Source organism: Syngnathus acus, chromosome 3 (assembly GCF_901709675.1).
Source record: "Syngnathus acus chromosome 3, fSynAcu1.2, whole genome shotgun sequence".
Classification (NCBI taxonomy): domain Eukaryota; kingdom Metazoa; phylum Chordata; class Actinopteri; order Syngnathiformes; family Syngnathidae; genus Syngnathus; species Syngnathus acus.
In genome coordinates this window covers 3,887,908-3,911,320 of record NC_051089.1, presented here as the reverse complement: position 1 = coordinate 3,911,320, position 23,413 = coordinate 3,887,908, and the positions used below count along the sequence as shown (strand labels likewise).

At 40.8% G+C, this 23,413-nt stretch overlaps 1 protein-coding gene across 1 annotated transcript; it reads right to left on the bottom strand.

The window, feature by feature from the left end:
- Positions 1 to 7,461: 7,461 nt before the first annotated feature.
- On the bottom strand, positions 7,462 to 23,283 carry LOC119120945 (collagen and calcium-binding EGF domain-containing protein 1-like). The gene is made up of 11 exons (XM_037248225.1): positions 22,925 to 23,283; positions 22,575 to 22,655; positions 11,119 to 11,171; positions 10,284 to 10,418; positions 9,933 to 10,070; positions 9,169 to 9,290; positions 8,971 to 9,088; positions 8,680 to 8,819; positions 8,564 to 8,599; positions 8,258 to 8,293; positions 7,462 to 7,892 (listed from the first exon to the last, which is right to left on the bottom strand). The coding sequence occupies exons 1-11, from the start codon at positions 23,038 to 23,040 to the stop codon at positions 7,707 to 7,709; spliced, it is 1,161 nt and encodes a 386-aa protein (XP_037104120.1). The 5' UTR covers positions 23,041 to 23,283; the 3' UTR covers positions 7,462 to 7,706.
- Between the last annotated feature and the right edge of the window lie 130 nt (positions 23,284 to 23,413).

Below are 23,413 nucleotides of genomic sequence, written 5' to 3'. Positions count from 1 at the left end.
GGCACATATAACAGATTAGTAAGTGAGCTAATGGTCCCCCTTACCCACCTCGCCTCCTCCCACTTTTACAGCCCTCATACAAGCTGGCGTGTAACAATAGTTGCGTGCGGAAGGATCTCGGTCATCCATCTTTCTGTCACCTCTGACTTTGTGCTACTAAGGTGTCATAAGTGAGTGCAAATAGGCGAGGAAGAGGATAAGGAGGGGAGGGGGGGGCGAGGGGGAAAGTGTTCGTGAGAGCAAAACATTTTCAACTTGCATGTTTGAGGAGAGTTACGACCCTCCACCGGGAAATAATTGGCCTGTTGTCAGCAAAGTCGCTCGGGGCTGGCTTTATGAGATGCTAAAAATGTGCCGTCGGTTTGAAGTACGACAATACAGACGTTTCAAAATAGGGGACAATGTTTTTGTGAAGTACATGCATGATTGTTTTTAAAAGCTAATTAATCCGATCATTACACAATAAATCACGTTTATTCAAAAACAGGACATTATTTTATTTAGAAAGGGATTGGGAGAAAATGCACAAATGTAAATTGATTATGATTTACTTTTGGGTTTAGTCCATATGAGAAAATTATTAATTTCCTAAATTTAGCAGGAAAATATACTGGGATGGCATGAGTGAGTTGTATTGATTGAGGGCTCCTAAATGTCCCATTCACCGCCCTGTGGGCTGTGTTTATTTATAACACTGTCCCCCGCATGCACTTCACTATTTCTACTCTATTCTATAGGGGGAAACGTACGGAGGCCAGCAGCACGCAAAACAAGTCATGCGTGGCTCACATTAACCCCTTCTGCCCTTCTTTGCACGCACACACACACGCATATTTACCCGCTGAATGACCTCGGTAACGAGGTCTCACTCTGTTTCAGTTGCCAGTATCTTTTTTTCAATTTGAGTAATATTTGAAATTTTTTTTCTGATTAAAAAAAAACAAAAAAACAAAACTCAATTGGCTGGCGATCAGTTCAGGGAAACAGCATGGTCATTTTTCTTGGTTAAAACATATCGAAATCAAGCATGAACATTTTATTAATTAGTAAAAAGAATCAGCGTAATATTCTTTCATTTACTTGTATTTTTTTTGTATTATTTTGTCAATATTTGTGTGAATTACATTTTTATTTGGATTGAAAAAAAGTTTATTGCATATTTTTATTCATTTTCTAATTAGAAAATTCAGTCATCTTTTGTCCATTTGTTTAAATTACTTTTTTCGAGGTTATTTTAATTTGTTAATTATAAAACCAGTAATACAATAAAACAATTAAATCCTTATAAAATATAAATTAATATTATAAAAATGTTTCCTCTTTTCCCAGGTCTCGTGAGGATCACGTTGACACAACAGCAGCGAGGAGGAGCTTTCCAAGTCAAAGAGGTTCATCCTTTTGTGTGACCCCCCCTCCCTCCAGTGATCCCTCTCTTGAATAGAGGATCTCGGGGGGTTAATCATTGTGCATTGCGTGCAGACTGTGTTTGCTCTGTCAGAGCCAAGGGTCGCCGGGCCTGTGTACAGAAAGAGCAAAGGGACGTATCGCTCGCCATTTTTTTCCTATCACAACAATCGGGCGGCCGCTGTTTTAGACGGCACGCCAAGTTCAGCACAAAAAAAAAGTCATCCCAAAAAAAATCGGATCAAATCCTCCTTGCCAGTAGTTGCCGCCACCTCGACACAATGGTGATTAAAGTTTATATTCATAGGTATTTGAGATGAATACTCAGAGTGAAAACTCGTACTGGTATTGGCATGAAAAAAAGTGTAGAAGAAGAAGAAGCGGCTCACGCACATGCCCTGTGTGTCGCAATACTCACTGTGTGTGTGTATTGTGTGATCTAGTGCAGGTGTAAACAAGCGTGTGTGCTGGATGCCAATGGGCGTCACCAGCCTTATATAAACTCTGATTCCTGCAAGGTATTATTATAGTCGGGCCCCCTTTTAGGGACGTGAGCCAACCTTCAATACAAACAGTTCAATTCTATCCCAGGTGTGAGCAAAGTATGGTATGTGGGCCTCATGTGGCCCCCTACAACTTGACCCTGGATCAGCGGAGGACAGACAGAAGCAGTTTTAGTAATCAATATATTCTAAATACCTTGAAAATAATTTTTTTTATGGTAAAATAACTGGTTAGTTGATTTATTGTAGCATTCCTTCGCTTAATCACTAGTGTGACTGCCACCATTGCTTCTGGATTTGATCCGAAGCCATCTGAGCATTCCAGGTATAATTAAAGAGCAGTCAGCATTGTACAATGTCTGCGCCAAAACATGACTAGGCCTCGGGACACGCGGTGGCGGCGGGCACGAAACTTTTGTTTGATGGAAGTTTGGATACTGACTCATCGTATCAGCAGCACGCTACTGTAAACTCATTACTGCTGCACAATGAGCATCCATCCATCCATCTATTTTCCATAGAGTGTGTTCTCATGGCAGGTGAGCTGGAGCCAGTCCTTGCTGATTTGGGGCAAGTTGTAGACCCTAAACTGGTCGCTAAAAACTGCCTGGACAAACAAGCATTAAGACAATTTGTTTGTGGTATGCGGGAATAGGCCAGGGTACCTGTCAAACTCCAGAGCCAAAATTCAAACACAGAACCTCTTGACTGAGGCAGATGTGCTAACCACTAAGTAATTTTGTTCAAATTTTATTAGTGAAGACAGCAAGCAAAGTAGTAGCAAAATTAACTTATTATTTTATTTATTATTTATTTATTATGACTATTTTTATTATGTATTTATTTATTCCATTATTTTGGACAACGTATTTAGTGCGGTATGTTTTGCTAATTAGCAAATTAATCACTTTCCAGGTCCAATAAAAGTTTTACAGTTAGTTTTAGTTCGTTTTTACACCGCCGAACACAACATTAAGATTTATAAACATGCCGTGTCCTTTTACAAATAACCATTATGACTTCAGAAGGGGAAGTTCTTTAATGGAGCCCGTTTAACAAGTTGCGTGACCCTTTACAGCGGGATGAAAGTGACGAGATAAAATGAGCGAATTCCCACCCTACCAAAGTCCTTTCAAGTGTCCGTGAAAGACTTTTTCTATGGGCGTAAAAGTTTCCTGTTGGCTTCCCCGCCCTGCACGAAAAGGCGCTGCACACACCTGGTAGAAGGCTCGCACGCACACATACCAGCACTTAAAAGACGGCACGCTCACGGCATGAAAGTTACGACTTGCTGGTTTTTTTCACGCACGCAAACATACGCACGCGACAACTCGGCAGACGAGATGGACCAGGAGGTCATACACAAGTAGAAGTAAAAATCATGCTTAATGTCACGTTTACGGGGCCTTTCCTGGTCACAAGTTTGCATGGTTACCTGTTGCTAGGCAGATTTGACGGGGCTTCAACAAAACTGCCCCGCGAATTCAATGGTCGTACGTACGTCCGAATGTGTTTTCAAACACATTCGGACATTTTTGCGAATACATTCGAACGTACTCGTGAGTACGCATTAGGGGAAAAATGCTACGTTTGTAGCATTTAGCTAAAAGTATGTTTGAACGTATTTGCGAGTACGTTCAAACCTACTACAGTCAAAAATGTTTTATTCTATATACATTAGCAGGTCTACGTTTCCATAGATTATCCTTTAAACCAATTAAAGTGCTAACATTTGATTGTAGTAAGTAAGACTTGACTTGACTTGACTTGACTTGATTGTATTTTGTTTTTGTGAGGTCAGTCTCCTTTTATCACAACTTTGCAGTGTACGTTACATTCTTTTTGAAGTTCTTGTTGATGTTCTAACACCGTACGAGCATCAAGGTGAATTCCGTATTCCCTCAGATGTACTTTGTGTCGGGGTTAATCTGGAACAAATTCACCACAACAGATCCAGTTAATTGTCTGATTACGCAGACAAGTCAGTACAAGATGTTTTCTTTAATATGAAAAAAACCCAACCTGTGCCCTGAAGGTGATGTTAAATATTCACAGCGCTAATAAGACAAAGGCACAGCACAGATGCTGTAAAAATGAATCCAAACACTGGAACAGAATGTAGTTATGATTGCTTAGATAAGCGCTTCAAACACGGCAACCTCATGTGATGGCCTTTGACCAAAGCAGATTTACATCAAGCGTGCTCCAGTTATTCCGCATTTTATACATAACAGATTTATTGAAAAAAATGGATTCAGTTCATTTTCTCCCCCAAATTCTGTGAAATCATTAACAATTTAAAAAAAACAACAACCAGAATGTGCATATTAAAAGTACATTTCCATATTAGGAATTGTAATATTGTATATAATTCTATGGTTATCATGAAATAAGCTCCTTTTCATAAAGAAATTGTTAAAAAAAATAAATACTTGTGTGATTTAGTAATTCAGTGGTTGCGTGTTGCTTTGCGTGCCATGGCCACTGTGGTTTGGCTCCCGAACGTCAACTCGAAGTACTCTGCGGCTTTCCATGGGAATTGTTACAACTTGTATTTGTTTTGCAGGGGAATGTAATAACGCGCATCATCATCTTCATCGGTAGAACATTCCTTTTATTATGGATTGACACGAAAAGATGTCTGTACCCACGCAAGCGGTGGATATGATATCGCTGACTATGTAGCTGCAACTCGGAATTCTGGCATTTAAATCTTCTGGGAGGTTGAAATATTTGGCAAACGGACAGTAGACATGATCACACAGCTTAGCTATGTGCTTAAGAACAAACTAGCGGAGATAAGCTATCAGTGGCTAACACAGCTAACAGAATTGTTCTGTCAAATATCATTTGGCTAATTCATTAGCATACAGCTAACAGGGCTATGGGGGTGTCAAACCCTGGACCGCCGGGGAAAATTGGTCCGCAGTGTGACTATATTTGGCCCGCAAAGACACTTTTAAAAAGTAGAAATGTTTCTATCAATTTTTATTACCATTCATCTTTTGAAAAATTTGAACAGTTCTTACTAGTCTCTGATTTCAAAACTATTTATTCATCAGTTTGTTGTGTAGCTTATATTGTAAATAATATGAGATGTTCATACATTTATTTGGGTTGATGGTCATAATGGCCCTCCGAAGGAAACTATGACTACGATGCGGCCCGCCACAAAAATGAGTTTTGGTTCCTCAGAGCGCCACAATCAAATATTAACAAATATAGATTTACAGGTATAGCAAAACTTGGGCTAGCCTGCTAACCAGACCTCGCGCTACACTTGCAACGGTAACCATGAGGGCCCTTTGCGCAAACTTCGTTAATGGTGTGCCACGGGCCAGGTCAGAAGGTCGGAGACGTTGGGGACGTCGCAGACTTAACCGTCCGGTTTTCTCCAAGCACGGTCCGCGTCAGCGTGCATGCGAAGCGCTCGTAAATGGTGCAGGAAGCCGAGGTGTTTGCAGCCCGAGCGCCTCGGGCCAGGGGAGTTTACACAGTGTTGCTATTAATCCGCCCTCTCCGAGATTGAGCTGTACAAGTCTTCCATAACAATGCCTGTCATGCTCGAACATTCCCGTGAAGGGAAGCACAAGTCGTCACGCATGGCTTTGTTTGTATGGTAAACAAAAAGCAGAAGTGGGGCATTTTGGATGCCGTCTTCACATGAAAGCAACATGCTAAGTTCGGTACGTGACGATTGTCGTAGTTGCGTGAAAGTCGTAGCATGCATTAGCCACGGACAGGGATATTTTGTCACGTTTCGCAGTTTGCTATGCTTTCTATGGTTCAAAAAAAGCTGTAAAAGCCAAATCTTTTTTTTCAAACTGATAGTAATTCAATATCTAAAATATATCAATGTCAATATCTAAAATATAAGTCATTCTTTTCTCAAATATGCAACATATTCAATAATCAGTTTAATTTTTGCCATTAAACTATACAAATATCTTATTATTGTAATATTATGACTTAAATGAACCTATTTCTCCATATTACATTTTTTGCCCATGTTTTTTGAGTAATGCTCAGTTTTTTTCTGTTTTGTTCTGACTTTTTTTTGTATTTTTAAATTAATTAATTTAATCGATTTAACCAAAAAATGTACACGACTTTTTTTCTTGACTTTTTAATTGGAAAATAGACTTGTAATGCTACAACTGTAATTTAAAAAATAAATGAAAAAATTGCAATAATATGGCTTTTGTGTTTCAAAAACATTTTACAATTTTCAGACATTTAGAGATTTCCCCACACAAACATACAAATGTTTCCTCAAGTTTCTTTTTCTCATGATACAACTTTAATATACACTGGAATTTTTCTCAGATATACTAAATTATTTTCCTTGGAAATACAAAACTTTTTTTCTCCATTACATGAAAGTTTATCCAAACTTTTTTCTCTGACAATATTATGCCTTTAATCTTAGATTGTTATTTCTTTCCTTTTATTTTTCTTTTCAGTCACACACACATGCTCACAGGGAAGTGGGCTGCAGCTCAACATTGCGCCTGGGGCGGGTCACTGCATTTTAAGAATGACTTAGCGTGTCAAGATAGCGTGTCTCGCCAGCAGACCACGCCTGCACCTGTCAGGTGTTTCGTGCAGAAGAGTGTGTGTGCGTGTTAGATACTGAAACGTGTGTGTGTGTGTGCCGAATAGCCAGGCGATGATAGACATGATGTTATTAAGCCATCCTTGGAATCACAATTAAACAGTAACCGACAGTAGTATTTGATGTCACCTTACTCAAATGTTCCTCTGTGCCAACTGTCACATTTTATGTGTCACTGACTCACCGACCTACATTTGACCTCCCAATGCAGCATAGTTGATGTATGACATCATATATATATATATATATATATATATATATACACGTATATATATATATATATATATATACACGTGTATATATATATACATGTATATATATATATATATATATATAATATGTCGAATGGAACACATATTTGTTCTTGCTTGTTCAGGCTCTTCTTCTGTTGATCTCCCCTCTGGCGCCTCCCGCAGGCCAAGGGGCGGGCCTCCAATCGCATGACAAGAGCTCGTCGGAAGTGAGCTCATCTCATGTGTTCTTTCTGGCACATGACACGTTTTCTTACTTATTACTTAGTGAGCGAATTGTTTCCTGTTGTTTTGAGGCCCCGGCTGTCGGTTGCCCTGGCAACCGGTTAGGAGACGCCTGTCAAGCGAGACACTTTAAACAAAAGCTCTTGTGTGTCAATAAATGTATAACACACACACACACGCATGCACACATCAGACAGATAGTGTGTGTGGGTTTGCGTGTGTGCACGCGTGTGTTTTGAGAGGTGGTGAAGCGAGTCCAGGCAAGACCCCTCTTCACTCTGCAATTATCCCCCCCGAGCTGTTTTTACCTCTGACCTCTGCTACCTACGCTTCTCATAATGACGCCTAGCCACGCTAGGGTTCAACAGCGTGTGAAGATTTGCATGTGTGTGTTTAATTATTATATTAAGGCATTTCAATCAAACATTTCCTGCAAAAAAGTTTTTTCTTGAAACAGACCTGATTCTCATTATATTCGTTATGACTTTTTTTTTTTTAATAGAAGAAATATGACTCAGAGAATATGACTTTATTCCCTCTCAGTGCACACTGACAATAAAGAATTCTAATTCCAGGCGAGAATCTGTGCTTGCATGCTAACCTGCAGCAATCGGAGAGAACGCTAGCAATAAGGCTTGTCCTTTCAAGTCCATTATGTCCTTCAAGAATTCTTTTTTTGATAATGTCACCAGCAGCATTCCAATAAGTTCAGGTACTGAACATGAGGTCCCCTTGGCCGGACCCCCACTCGGTGAAATCGGGCTCCCCGACAGAAGGAAAAGAGTCCAACGAGATGCCCCTCCTCTCTCCAAACACTTTCTCCTGAAGCTCGATGATATCGTTGCGAATGTCGGCCATCATCAGCAGCAGGAAGTCAAAGGAGCCAGGGGGGCCCTGACAGACAAATTGCATTGCTCAATATTTATATACATATATTTATATATAGTTGTACTAGGTTCATCTTGTTTCGTTGTAATGGAGAAAATGCAAAAGTTTTACATATATATATATATTTTTAATATATATAAATATACTTCACTGGTTCTTCTATATCAAACAATTTGTTTTAGGTTCATTTACCTGACATGTTTGATGAAGGCAGAAGAACCCGCCGAAACATGTCAGGTAAATGAACCTAAAACAAATTGTTTGATATAGAAGAACCAGTGAAGTATATTTATATATATTAAAAAAATATATATATATGTAAAACTTTTGCATTTTCTCCATTACAACGTACAGTAAACTTATCAACTTACAGGGGGACCACTGGGACCATCGGCTCCTCTATCACCCTGAAAATGAAAAAGTATATATGTGATATTGTTAACAACTAAAATCCCTTAACACGTATTTGTACATACATATATAATACAAATAGTATATTTGAGACTAAAGAGATTCAGTCATTGGTTCATTTTTAAGACATTTTTGTAATTGCCAGTTTGGCCACCAGAGGGCAGCAGAGCATCTTATGAACACATTCATAGATAAACATGAGGGAATAGTTTTTATATACAGTACACAAAATACTATAGTTTGTGCTATAAAGATATTGAACCGACCTTTAAACCATCTCTTCCGGAGGCCCCGGGTGGTCCCTGCACGGAGGATAAAACACGATTATACTCTAAATACAGTCCAGTCCTGTTTTGTATTTGGTTCTTATTTATTTATTTACCACTGGTCCTCTGCGACCTCTTTTGATGTGTCTCAGATCAGGCTCTGGACCGATGGGTCCAATGTCCCCCCGTGGGCCCCGAGGACCTGGGGTGCCTCCCTCGCCTGGGTCTCCTCTAGCTCCTGGACCCCCTGGGTGACCTGTGGAGAAGGTAGCTTGGTAAATAAAATGCATTGATCCTTAGGTTGGTCAGAATATATGTAAGTAAGTAAGGATGTGGAATCGGCAGGAAAATCAAAAAAATAGGTTGGGACGTTAGGCGGCCTGTATTAGTTACGTATTAAGCATCACCTGGGACTCCAGGAGGTCCTGGAGGTCCAGGTAGACCAGGACGGCACAATCTGTCAGGATTCTTTCCCGACCTCCCATGGGAAGGTTTGTCGCTGCGGTTGGCCAGCAGGTCAGAAGCCTTCAATCACATCAAGTATTTTAAATCCACTACACTCCAACTATAAACCACAAGCTGCATGAGATCTCTGGCAAGGCTACCTGCGGACTGGCCAGCCTCAGTTTTATTTGCAGCAGACTGCTTTTCATGGTCATGAAGTCCTGGCAGGTAAAGGAGCAGGTGGCCGCGCTCATTAGCGTGTCTGACTTTCCTGATGAACTCACTGAAAATCAGAAAAAGACAAAATAGAACAATTGAATTTTTCTACTTTATCTAATAACTTGGAAAATGCAATTCTAATACTCATTACAATGATTTTTATTAGCATGATATCAAATCTCATATATATACAGTAGATCACATTTTATTATATATTATAATTTTAAATATTGACTCTAACTTAAAACAAATTCACGGTTGCTTTAAATCTGACACAAATGAGCAATACGCAATGATTTGCGGTGTCTGCTCCCCCTCAAAATATATGATACATTGTGCATGTTGTTGCGTCTTTGGCAAGCCGCGCACACTGCTTGGATTTATTGCTCCGCTTCATCCTTTGGAGTTACAACATCAAAATAATAAGCTGCTCCATATGGACTGGATATAAATATACAGTATGACTACATGTCTATACTGCACATGGAATAGCCTTTTAAATCTTCATAGCGTAAAATGTGTTTCACGTGCAGGTGCACCTGCCATGATTGAAGTCTACTTGTATGTTTTATTTAATTTATGCTATGCAGCTCATTTGATACAATGAGGATATTTAGCGAGCACGCAACTATATTTGGTAATTACAAAAAGGCAAAATTGACACCACGTGTTTCATTATGACAAAGCGATTTTACAGTTTTCTTACAGTTGTGCACGGCGATGCATGAATGTTGGTCGGGAGCCAGAAGGTATCCACTTTGGCATCGACACAAGTAGCTGCCACCCGTGTTGACGCACTCATGCTCGCACACGTTGCCGCCAGACTCCTTGCATTCGTCTATGTCTGCACCAAGGGGGAAAAAAAGATGCAACATTTAATTGGAACCACTAATTGGTTGAAATAAATAAATAAATGGAATAATATATATATTTTTTTCCGATTAATTGATGAATGAATAATCAATTCCAAAAAGATTAATTTGTGACAGCCCTAATATGTATGTATATATGTCTTCCAGCCTCTGACAGTCTCAAACAGATGCTTGATGATACTGACCAAGACAATAAGGAGATTGGTGGTTGCGGTGTCTCTCCCGATCGAAACGATAACCTCGATAGCATGTGCACACCACCCGTCCGAAATTGTCTGTGCACTGTTGCTCGCACGGCGACTCGGCACACACGTCCACGCCTGCGCAGAAATAAAAATACATGGAGGGGGCTGTCAAAAAATTAGGCACGGAACAACAACGAGTGAAGGATTCTGAAAGTCCGGAACGTCCAGACAAGAGTGACTTCTGACCTTATTCAATTCTTTGACCTGTCACTCAATTCATTGTAAGTAATTTCTTTCTTAAAAAGGAAGTCAAGTCAAAACAATTGTTTAGAATTAAATAAAACTCATCTAAACATTGATATTTGGATTCAATTTGTTGAATCTTGTGACCATCACATTCCCAAATTCAGAGAACAGGTGAGCCGTGAGTCGACACCTGTGATGTCATTTTCAAAATGGCCGCCGCTTAAAAAGAATAAAAATGGGTGGTGTTTGCTGCTGAATTCATATTTTAAAAAAGCAAATTAGAAGGCATAGAAGATATGATTGAAGAGAAACATTTAGACTTCCCAGCCAAATTCATACTGATTGATGATGTATTCCATATGAAGCACAAATGGGAGTTCAACCGCATTGGCCGCTTTGTTGTTAATGCCAGAAGTGAGCTAATATGGCTTACGTGATTATTCGAAAGCGACAAAAAGGCAATCGTGGAACACCACCCAAACCAATGTGGTCTGCAGATTTTGTTTTAGCACAGGATGTTTCACAGCTATAGAGGCGACGAAAGCATAGACGTTAAATGTGTGTGTTCAAAAAAGTGTGTTTGACCTACTTTCAGGTAAGCACCTGCCCATCACAAACCTGAAGCCCTCACAGCATTTCCTCCTGAGGAGAAAAAAGGTTTGAATATTAATATTGTAAGATTATGACTAAACTAAATGGAGACAACATTTATATGGCAACATATTTTGAAAATAGAAAAAAAATTGCAGTTTTAAAAAATAAGAAAAAAAGGAAAATCCCATAGTATTGTGATTTTTATTGTCATAACTTTATTTACAATTTATTTTTGTTTCCTATTAATAAAAAATAAAATTTGGAATGTGGCAATTTATTCATTGAGGTATTTTATTTTGTATCCACGGGTTCTCATCACATGTTCCTTGCATCTACCAATCAGCTCCCTGAACGTGTACCTTGTCCAGGTGTTCTTTATTGTCTCGTTAGTTTGGTTGTATTTAATTCACGGGTGCCATTTTGTTTTTAGTGGTGTGACTAAAACTGACTAGTGCTTGCAAAACAACTGGAGAAAGAACTGGAGCAAACAAAACCTTGCAAATGGAACTATCGGAAATAACGAAAAGGTGTGGAGGTGAAATTGTAAGGGAACGAGGAAAACCTGCGCAAGACACGAATGGCTGAGGGCGTCCATTGGTAAGTCTTGAAAAATAATCACCTAGCGTGACCCTTATAACAATTTTTTCCTGTAAATGTAATTCATGTCCCCCACTGATCATGCTTCTAAAAATATCATCCTTCGAGCGTCGTTTTTAATTCATTCCTTGTGTACACCCTAAAAGTGATTTAGGCCATTTGTCACATATGTGGCCCAGCACATGTTAGGCACATCACAAGAGGAAATGACTCAAATGTCGTGACCGCACAACAAATATCACACAAGAGGGGAAGGAAACGCATAACAAAAGTGTGCGAATTAGCGTTTTATTCATCCGCAGCCTCCATGTAGCATCATTTTTAATCACCAACCAAACACACACACGCACCAGAGTGAATAATCACCCATAAACCGCCGAGACAAGCCCGAACTGATGAGATCCAGATGATTCTGCCGCTTCAATCCCGAACCGAGGTGGAGACAGGTGGGTGAAAGTTAAGATGAAAATTGTCACTACTTCATTGAGTCCGTCGACAAATCAGTCAGTGAAGGTAATGACTCGCAGATGCGAGCCCAGTCCCGCGGGAGAAACTCATACCTTTTACGCCGCTCGGATTAAAGCGAGGTTAGGTGACGTGAAGATTCCAATCGGTGTGATTCTGATGTTAAATCAGGCCGAAAGCGCTCTCTATTATGAATGACCTCATTTCTACAAGATATGTAGAAGATATGCCGAGAGGCCAAGTCCGGAACTATCAAGATCCTAAAATAAAAACATTTTGGGGGGGTGGGGAATAATTCAGAACACCTCAAAAGGGACATATTGAATGATGAACTGCAAAGTTTCTACGCGGTGCCTGTCAGCCAGCCATTCGGCATCAACGTCTGCACGTGTCCCATGGGTGCTCCTGGTAGAGAGCACAGAGGAAGTGGTGGTGTCTGGACGAGCAGATGAGGGCAGCAGGAGAGCTGACCCGTGTGTTTTTGTTTTGCTGTGTGAAAGTATGTCAGAGAGACAGGAAACAGGCCCCCACAACACACTCACCGACCGGTGTGTGTGTGTGTCTTCATGTTTTGTGGAGAACTTCTTAGGATTTTTGTTCTGGTATCATTCCTAGAATATGCTCCAGACTCTTATCCCATGCGGGATTCCCGGTCTTTATAGCACGGAATCCTGACGTTCTTTCTCTCGTTGGTGCTTATTTGACAAGATTGCTTAATGGAGTGCTAATGTCTGCTTCGGGTTACGGTCAAGTCGGAACTGTCAACGCTGAATCTTGACGTTGTCAACCGCCTTGAACATTGGTCTACCATCTGGTCTTAAGGACTTCCAGTTGGTCTTACGGACTGATGTTTCCGTACGTATTTTTTTTGCACGAGATGTATGTAAGATATTCGATACCAGGAGTGTCAAACTAATTTTTATCGCGGGCCGTGTCGTGGTCATAGTTTCCTTCAGAGGCCAGTAAAAAGATGAATGGTAACAAAATATCTGTATTTTTTTTAAAAGTGAAGATAATTTTAGTATTGACACAGGAAGTCGATGGTTGTCTTTGCGGGCCACATAAAATGATGCGGTGGGCCGTATCTGGCCCTCTCGCCTCGTGTTTGACACCGGTGGTCTTCACCGTTGCTTCTCCCAATGCGTATGAGTCTTTGAACGAATGATGTCGGCGTTAAAGGTTAAAGATGAGATGTTCAAGAGCCTTCACATCCAACACCCCGCCTGAAAGGTCAGTTTAGCCTGTAGACACTCACTCACAAACGCCGCCCCTCCTCCCTCTGCCATCCATCACCAAGAAGGATTTGTCCTGCTTGTTTGCTGAACGATTTTAAATCTTTCCTGTCGCACTCCCGTCCGATTTGTTTGAGCCACGTAACGTCTCGTTTATTCGAAAGATAACCTGTCTCACCCCCGAGTGTAAAAAACAACAGCGAGTAGCAGATTGAGCGAGATGCTCTCCTTAAAAATCTTTATTAGAGGAGACGTCACATTTTGTTCTCACTTCCAAACCGTTCCCAGGTGTCTTGTCCGTGCCATCTGCCAACAGAACTGCCCCACGTGTACCTAATAAAGTGGCCCTTGAGTGCAAAATCCTCGTTGATGTCAATGTTTTGTTGACATCAGCACATGTGGGCAAATCGTGCATTATTGCCCAATTACTGGCATCGGTGAAAGCCGATTGATGAAATATTGGTGCAATATTTACATGTTCTTAGAGTTGTGTTGACAATTTGTGTGTGCGGTCGTGGGTTTTGTGTACAATAAAGTCCAGATGCTAGTTGGGATGAAGGAAACTAGTCATCTGGAGTGTGGAAATTTTTCAGTTTGTGTGTGTTAGCTCAACAAGCCTTACATATTTCGTTATAAAGATGGATAGGACTGTCAGATGTTGTAATTCCGATACTAGAATATGTTTGATAGACTATAGGTTGATATTTTTTTCTCATCTCTTGGGACAAGTTTTTAAGATATTTGTATCTGTACCTTCGCCAGGGAGGATTTGTTTCCTTTGGATTGACTCTCGCCTCGCTATTCGGTTCCCAAATATTTTTTCGTTTCTGCATGTTTCTTCCAAAGACGACTCTGTTAAATCCATACATGGTAGTTTAAAAATTGAAATAAAAAAGAAAAATATAAGACATAAATAATATTTAAAAAAAAATACAAAGCATAAAACATTTTTATATTATGCTGCCACAAGAGATTATTTTTCTTCTATATTGTATTTAGTACATTTTAAGGTATTTTTTTGGTTTTTACATATTCAGTTTGTTATAATATCAAATATTTTTTGTTTTCACATCACCATTAAATCTGCACACTGCTCTTTTTCTATTGCATTACATTTTAAAAATGTTTTTCATTTAGTTTTTGGTTTAATTTTCAACATACTGTGTATATTAATTTGTAGTATCACTGAGTTTTTGTACATTTTTACAGATATGTTACTCATTTCACTCCACATGTGTTTCATCAGGAATGATTTGGTAATTGACTGATTAAACTGAACATCTGATTTGTATTTGTTATTTTCCAATTATGATTATTTACACATGAAAGCCAGCCAACATGTTTTACGAAGGTGTTTCCCAGAGCGGCACGTTACAAGCTCTTTTGGTGTTGCTTCCTAATTACAATCGACGCGCATGTGCTCGATTCTTGTGAAGGCGTGACACGCCAAGACCTCCTCCGAGGCCTCCAGCTTCTCGGCTGTTTATTTGCCCTGAGCGCGCTTGCAGGACGCCGGCCTCCGGGGAGCCATCAGAACTTCACCTCACAGAGGAAGCTTTGACTTGAGCGAGCCAAGCAGGAGGTCCGGATGGGCTTCCGCCGCCAAACACGTTTGACCTGCACTCCCTGCTTTACTTCCCATGTTACGCCTCAGCTCGTCACCTGTCCATCACATTCCCATCTTCCTTAAACCGGATCCCAGGTGTCGTTTAAACGTCAATGGCGTTCAAATGTTCTTGTGTCTCGGAAGTTGGCCTGTTTTGAAGTCATTGCTCACCCCACCCCTCAGGAGTTAGGGTGTTGCAGCAAGGCGAGCAGAACAACACCCACGAAGATAAAATATTGTCAGTGGTCGACGCCACAATTTATTGGATGTTCAGTTAGTGGATTTGTGCATGTGGCGCATGCAGCAAACATTTCGATAAATAAGTCCTCGTAAAAGCAAAGTCGGAGCGAGAAGACTTGAGAATAAGTCAGTGTGACTTCCTCAAAGATGATGAGCATTTGGAATGTGCCCTCGACCCCACCGAGGGCTCCGTGTCACCGCAAGAATTTGGCATCGGTGACCCTCAGAGTGTCTTACGATGACACACACACACACACACACACACACACACACACACACGCACACGATGGACTTTGTCCGCTGGGAATAACCGTGTTGATTTCGTACCTTGACAGTCAAGCGTGCTTACGTGGGAATGTGTGTGTGTATTGTTGGCCTTCTCATTTGTTGTGGTGATCATACACACTACCAGCCTGAACACAGTTAATGAAGACCACATTGTATGGGAAAAAAAACAATAATAAAAAGCAGCTACGGTGGTTTTCCAGAGGGCTGTTCAGGTGCACGCTAATCAGAAAAAGATGACTGGACTTTTTGTGCGTGTATGTCTGTGTGTGTGCGTGTGTGTTGTTGGGGGTCACACTCCTCAGGTCCTACCGAGACAATTAGGCTTCCATTAAAGACAGGAAGCTGAACTCGCAAAACAATGACTAACTGAAGCAAAATTAACGAAACGTCGTTATAATTATAACAAAATGTCTTTTGTTTTCGTCTTTGTCGATTCATTTCATATATGAGCTTGTTCGGTATTTACGTCAGTATTATTGTACGTCCGTACAGAAAAAAAAGTTGGTTTAGGAAAATGCCATTCACTTGACTACACAGTATATAGAGCGACCTTATTTTTTAAAAAATCTTGCACGACATAACTATGCCAAATACAAAAAAATAAAACTAACGTTAAAACTGATAAAAACTATAACAAAGCATTTAAAAAAAAAAACAAAAAAACAACAAACCCACTTAAAACAAATTTTAAAAGCAGAAGCCTAAACGAAATAAGTGTAATGAAAAATCCAAAGTTTTTATAACCCCGGGCTGAACAGACTGCTCACTACGAAAGAGTGGATACAGACAAAATAGGTGACGTGCGCATTTTGGGAATACAAAAATGAAAGTCCTCTGGAAGCATGCGGCATTTCTTCATCCAGATGAAAAAAAGATACTCGCCGGTGAGGTTGGCCAGTCTCATCAACAAACGGCAGCCTGACACAACAATTCTCTCGAACGCTCTCTCATGCTGTCAATATTTAATTTGACTTTCTTTGGCTTTCAGCTCCAGAAATTTACAACTTCACCTCCCCAGAGTTTTGACTTCCCTTTTACTTCCCTTCGTTCCTTTCTTTCTCTTACTCGTCTTCGTGTCTCTTTATCCTTTCTGTTTACCCTTCAAATATCTTGTTAGCCTGTCTTGCCCCCAACACTGTTTACTTAGCTGGACAACTCATTAGCTATGTTTGTTTTCAATCTAATCTGCCGTGTTGGAGCCACGCCATTTTTTTCCCCCAGCAGACTTTATGCTCATTACAACTACTAGTCGTGAATGAACACTGACGTGTTCGTTTATGAGCGCAGTTAGCAGCTTTTTAAAGACAGAGTGGAAGTGAAAGCCAAGTGTTATGCTATAAAATGGAGATGAGTGAAATGAATGATCCTGCTTTAATTGCGTGACAAACAGATTCACACTATTTGCCGTAGTTTCCGTTATCGGAAGTCTTTGAGCGACTGTTTTCCCTTGGCGTTACCGATGGGAACGTGAGTCAAGAGGGCATGTATACTTTGCCTCCAAGGCCTTCCACACTTCATCCCAAAGGACGAGATTTACGCCTGACCGCCAACCTCGAATGACCTCATCTGCTTAGCGCTAGCGTGACACTTGTGAAGTGTAGCGTTTACCCCACCTGACCTGACGTTAACGCCACGGCTACTAGACGGGCGTCTGGCTTGTGTTTCTGTCCGGACGAATCAGAGCAAGAGGGGACAGGAAGTTAGCGATACGCTCCAGGTGGATTCTTTGTTCTAGTGGCTAAGGAACATTTGACCGCCATTAACCAAAATAAAAAAATCTGCCCTCCTACGGGTTACGAAAACAGAGTCCAAATCGAAAGTTTTAAAAGTGAGCCAATGATAACATTCACCGTCCGCATCGGTGTTTCCCACGGTACTTTACGCACAAAACAATGAGTAAGCAAGTGGTAACAATAATAGGTTGTGCGGTAAGTATGTCATGAGCTAAATGTTTAGAAAAGACCACGATCGACGCGGATATCAGATAATAAGAGCTTCTTTGGTTTGCTCTAGTTTGGTTTTCTGCTATATATCACCTCTGCCAAGGAGGTTTTAAAGGCAATATGACAATAAGTCATCCATGTGATTAACAATGTGGACAAATCAAAGCTAAAATAAAAACTCTTTGCTACCTCGACGTCTTTGGATTTCACATTAGCTAAAACCAGCAGGGATCTTTCAATAAGAGACAAGATGGATGGTAGTAAACAACCACAATCTATTCCACACAGCTGTTTTAGTTTTTTTCTTTCGACATCAAACAATTATTCCTACACAATCAAAGGCTGTCGATCAAGATTGTATGTAGTTAGCTTGCACATGGTTAGCTTGTGTTAGCATGCATGCCGTTTGCTAGTATACGTCACACAGCAAGTAGCAATATCTTTTCATTGTCGGAGAATTTAATCAGGATGTCTCCTTGAAGTGCGCTCAATTATTTACTATTGTTTTGTAGCCTGCTAGCCCTGCTAGCTTGTCCCTGTCGTTTTCAACATTTGTTGTTTCGGTCACTTTTACTCCTCGAATTGCCATTATAAGACAAGATAACGCGAAGAAGCACAAAGGTGCTAATCGAACCCTTCGCCTGTTTCTGTCAGACGTGGTTGTTTTTTTTCCCTCCCTGTGGTTTTTATGGTTGTTGTCCCATCAGAATTGCCGTCAGTTGTGGCAAGCCAGATTCAGTTTCATTTCGACACTTTACTTGAGGGAAAGAAAACTGATAGGATCGAAGCGAGGTTGTTTTTGGTCATTTATGTGACAGGAATGAGAGAAAGTGGACATATTTGGAGAACAATATATTATGTTTAGAGAAATATCGGCCTGGGGTTTATGGTATAAAATGAGCCACAGAGAACAAAGAACATTATTCTTGGAAATGAAAACAATTTTGTTCCTAGCAATTGCGGACTGCTCATCAAAAATCTTAAACGACACATGTAAGTACTTGGATACGCCGAGACGCACACACATAGAACACAGAATCCTTCCTTCAGGGATTCAGGCTGGAAACTCCTGGCAGACATTCCGACACGAACGTGGATGTGAATGCATCAAAAGTATGGCGACACAATCCAGACTTGACTTGCATGGGAACGCTTGCTGGCCATGTTCACGGGAGAGAAACCCTGCACGGGTGCCCTAATGAGTCAAGACAGGAAGCCGTTGCGGTTTAAGTGTAATGTCAACCCTGCGTCGCCCGGGTCCCGAAGCAGAGGAGCCTCTTTAAAGGTCATTAAGAGACCCAAAATATCTGCTTTTTCTCATTCAAAGTGACTTGTTTGCTCGGCCACTTTAAATTTCAAACAACATTAATTATATGGGTAAGCTAAAGCTAAGGCGAAAGCGACGCAATGGGGGGGGTGGAATAATTAAGGTACGATGATGCCCTCGCAAGGAGAGCCAGTCCCTTTTTGTCCCATTTTTTTTTTTGTTTATTGTTACAGCAGCGTGCTTTTGTCACACTTCAGCTACAAGATGTCCGACTCCACCTCGAACGTTAAATTTTAACATTACGCGCTGTCTTCAATTACTGTATTTGTGTGGGCTCTACTTTAAGGAGGCGTCATTCAAAACCAAGGCGCTTGTTCACTGCAATTGTGAGAGAGCCGTACACAGCTGAGAGCGTTTAGCCACACGTACAAAAAAAAAAATAACGTCATCATATTGACAATGCAAAACATTTGGAGGCAGACTCAACATGCACGCTCGTGGCCTCCTGCCAAGACCGAGTAATACGAGCGAGAAACGACCACAACAATGAGAATGTTAAAAAATCATTTTTGGACCTCGTTGCTGAGAAAACCGTAGAAGGCGGGATATCATTTTGTCAGAGGGCGGTAAATGGGCTCCACTTCGGTATGACGCGGCAAAACTCCTTGGAGACCAAAACATTGGCTTTTGATTTAGAAAAGCCATCAAAACAAAGAGAGTGCTTCGCATTTTGAGAGCACGAGAATCAGATTCCCGTAAGTGGGATATCAGATTGAACACAAAATACACAAAGGTTAAAGATTTATAACACACTTTGCGTCCACGCTCTGGTTCGAATGACTCTCTCTCGTGCAAATGCCGAGTGTATTATAAAGAACAGCCACCCGAAAAATCCGTTGAAATAAAAGCATTTTATGAGACACTATAACTTTAATTACTGTATAGGTAATGTTTTAAACAATGTTTTACAACGGTGATTCTTAACTGTTTGGTCGGGAGCCAAAAGTGGGTCGTGGAGGCCTTTAGTGTGGGTGGCGGCAGGTAGTAAAACAAAATAGCAATATAGTCTATCTTTTGATTATCGTCGGCTTATACGCTCTTTGTATATATATTTTTATTATCGGCTCGATGTCGCAAATCACGAGACGCCGAGCAATGTATCTGTGCCAGCGACAATAGTCGAATTATATTTTGTGCTTTGGCGCCTGTATTTTAATTGAGTTGCAGAAACGTCATTGAGAACCAAAATCTTTTTTTTTTCTTAGTTAATTGCTGAGGAAAAATTCTAAAGGATGAAAATGTGAAGTCAATCCATACAAATTTATATATTTTTTTATTTTGTTTTAAATGACACTTTTACTTGACATATTCTAGATATATCATTCCAAAAACATCCTTCTTCCCATCTACACTTGACATATCAAGGGCAAAAAAACAAATTGTTACTAATAGCAACGTATTTAAGTTGAATTATTATTATTTGAATAATTTTGGTCAAAATCTGCGGTCGCGAGTAGCACGGCAGCCGTATAACATGACAGAATGTGTCATATAATCATCCCGAGTCAAGAGCGCTTGCAGCGAGGGTAATTGAAGCGCCATAAGTGGCATAATTAGCTTGGCTGTTTGGACAGCGGCCAGGCCCGCCGCTTCCAAACGCTTAACACGTCAACAGCAATCACACAAAAAAACACATCCGGCGCTCCGAGCGATGATTGGACACGCCATGTCCGAGTCATGTGTAGTTTAACGGCGTCAATCCACACTCGCTTTGTCTCTCTGGAGACGTTCTTGAGAATAACTTATGTGAAAGTGATGAGTGGCCCTCTCACAACCCCGAAACATGTCGCCACTGTTTTGTGTATGTTCTACTGACACGTGTGTTGTGTTAGCACTTCCTAACGCGCTAAGTAGAATGCAGCTAAGGCCTTGTTTACACTATGAGGGCTTCCTAAGCTTCTTATGGTAATATGTCATAAGTACCGTATTTTCCGGACTATAAGGCACACCGGACTATCAGGCGCACCTTCAATGAATGGCCCATTTTAAAACTTTGTCCTTATATAAGGCGCACCGGACTATAAGGCGCACCATTAATGCATCATGTCAGATTTTTAATCCAAATCAAATCATTCTCCATTTTATCTTTTTCATTTCAACTTCAGACGCAACAAATTACTTTATAATCACAAAGTAATGATTCATAGTCTTTTTGATTCATGATTCATAGTCTTCAGCGGGCCACTTATGATTGATTTCATGACACAATGCTTCGGGCCAGTTTAAATTTAGGAATTTGGTCCATATATAAGGCGCACCGGACTATAAGACGCACTGTCGGCTTTTGAGAAAATTTTAGGTTTTTAGGTGCGCCTTATAGTCCGGAAAATACGGTAGAAAAAAAAAGGCTTTTTTTAATCACTGAATTTTTCTGGCCTCTGATTGGCTAAAAAGGCCTGATGGTTGTGACTTACAGCGCCACCTGCAGCTTCGGAATGCCTTTGTCGTCATGAACCCAGTTTTGATTTGAATATCATGAGCTTGCATGTTGAAATAATCCGCTCAATATTTATTTTTTTACTATATTAGTCCACCAGGTGTGTCGTCCTGCTTCCAGACAGTTAAAAAAGGCCCCCAATCAACCCACATAAATCCATCCGATGTGAGTTATTACTTTTTAAAAAAAGAACAATTGGATTCAAGAGAGGGGGAAAAAATGACAAGATGACATCCATCTTTATGTAAAATTGCCTCCCGCGGAGTCGTACGTCTTTCAACAAGCCAAGAAAGCAAACAAGATGCAGTCCGACCGCGACTGTGAGAGCATCCTGACTCCATGCCAGCCAGTTTTTCCTTCAAGGGGAACTTGTCTAAACAATAAAAGGACTTACTGACGTGTTCCCCTGGCGTGTGGGAAGATCCGTGTGCTCGTCACTGACATAAATCTGCATTGAATTCTCAATTCTGTCTATTTTTACACTGCAAAGAAGTGTGTTGACAAGCACAGAGCAGGAAATGGAACTTACGGTGATGTGGGAAAAGATATAAATGAGCTATACTGTTAAACGTCAAATACTCGTATATTATTTTTCACATAAAGGGTATTGTGGTGCTAAATTATTAGCGCAGAGGCATATAGTAGCGACATTGTTAGAGAATAGCTAACATCTAAAACTACGGGTAGCTACATGGTTAGCAAACAGCTAACTACATTTTTTTCCTTTTTTGTTTATTATTGATGTATTTTAGTAAGTTAGGCTAACAGCTGTCACACAGCTAACAAAACCTTTCACTCAACTAAAGAAGGCCTTAATCATTAGCACACAACTATCTTGGACTGCCGCACAGCTACATGTTAAGCAAACAGCTCAAACTAATTAGCTAACACAGCAGTCATCACTTTTTTCGTAGCGTCATTGGAGATGAAATTATCTTGACGTATAAGGGCTTTCACGAAAATAAACTACTAAATTCTAAAAGAAAAATGAGTCGTTTGGACACAACTGGCGGATTCCAGAATACTTTGATGCCTAGATAGATGGCCGTATGTGCCATACGGATGGATAATGCCCTCAAAACGAGGAGTATTCTGGATTTTTCCCGTGTGAGACGAGAGCAATAAAAATAACGAATCACATCCTCTGTTGTCAAATATTAAGTGGACGGGAAGTTGGGGGTGAGGGGGGGGGCATGATGGTGAGGTTGTCAAATGTATCCTGGAATGCAGATACATGAAGTGCCATCATGTCTTTTAAGTGGACCTCTTCAAAGTCACTATGCTTTTAAGGATTTCTTTTTTTGGGAACGTCCTACCTGAAGCAGGTACCGCTCTTCCCTCCAGCTTGGACGCAGGGATACTCCACGGTTAGAATTTTATTGTCGGGACACTTGCCGCTGAGGAAATAAAAAGATTCCAGTCAGCATGTGATGTGCCAAGTATTGTCTTGCGTAATGCAAAAATTACACCATTAATATTATTTTAAAACACACATCTTTTAATGTTTTACATCTGTTTATATTTGAAAATAAAATGGCTGAAACATAATTACTCCCTCACGGCCCTTATGAGGATGAAAGAAAAAATATCTGTCCATCCATCAGTCTATCTACACTTCTCTCCATTTCAACGGACATGATTTGACAAGTGTCTCGAAAGGACCTACCTTGAAGCGTCCATCTCATGTGTGGTCCTGATGGAGCTGACACCCGAGCCGCAAAGCAGAGCCGCACACATGGCGGCGCCAAACGCTAGTAGAGTGGCACCATCAATATGACCCATGTCCGTGACCGATGGCCCCCCCCCCCGAAGTTCCTTCACTTCTTCACATGCCGCCTCCAAATACCAAAAGAAGACGATTTTGTCCTCTGGCAGGACGGCAGGGGGGTGTCGCACGCATGTGAGCAGCAATCCCTCCTGCACTGTGCCGTCCACGCTGACTCGACGCACTGAAGCGGAGAAGGAGGACTTTGCAGTCCACTGCGCTGCCTCTAATCCCCCCTTTTGGTTTTACATCCCTGCCCCCCAAGCCCGCCCCTGTCCCTCCCTAGAAGAAGAGACATGCTTCACAAAAGACAATTGGCTCGTTAATTCACTGATCTATTCTCAAATGGCCTTCAATATAGTAACGATTAAATTAATGAGTCAATTTAAT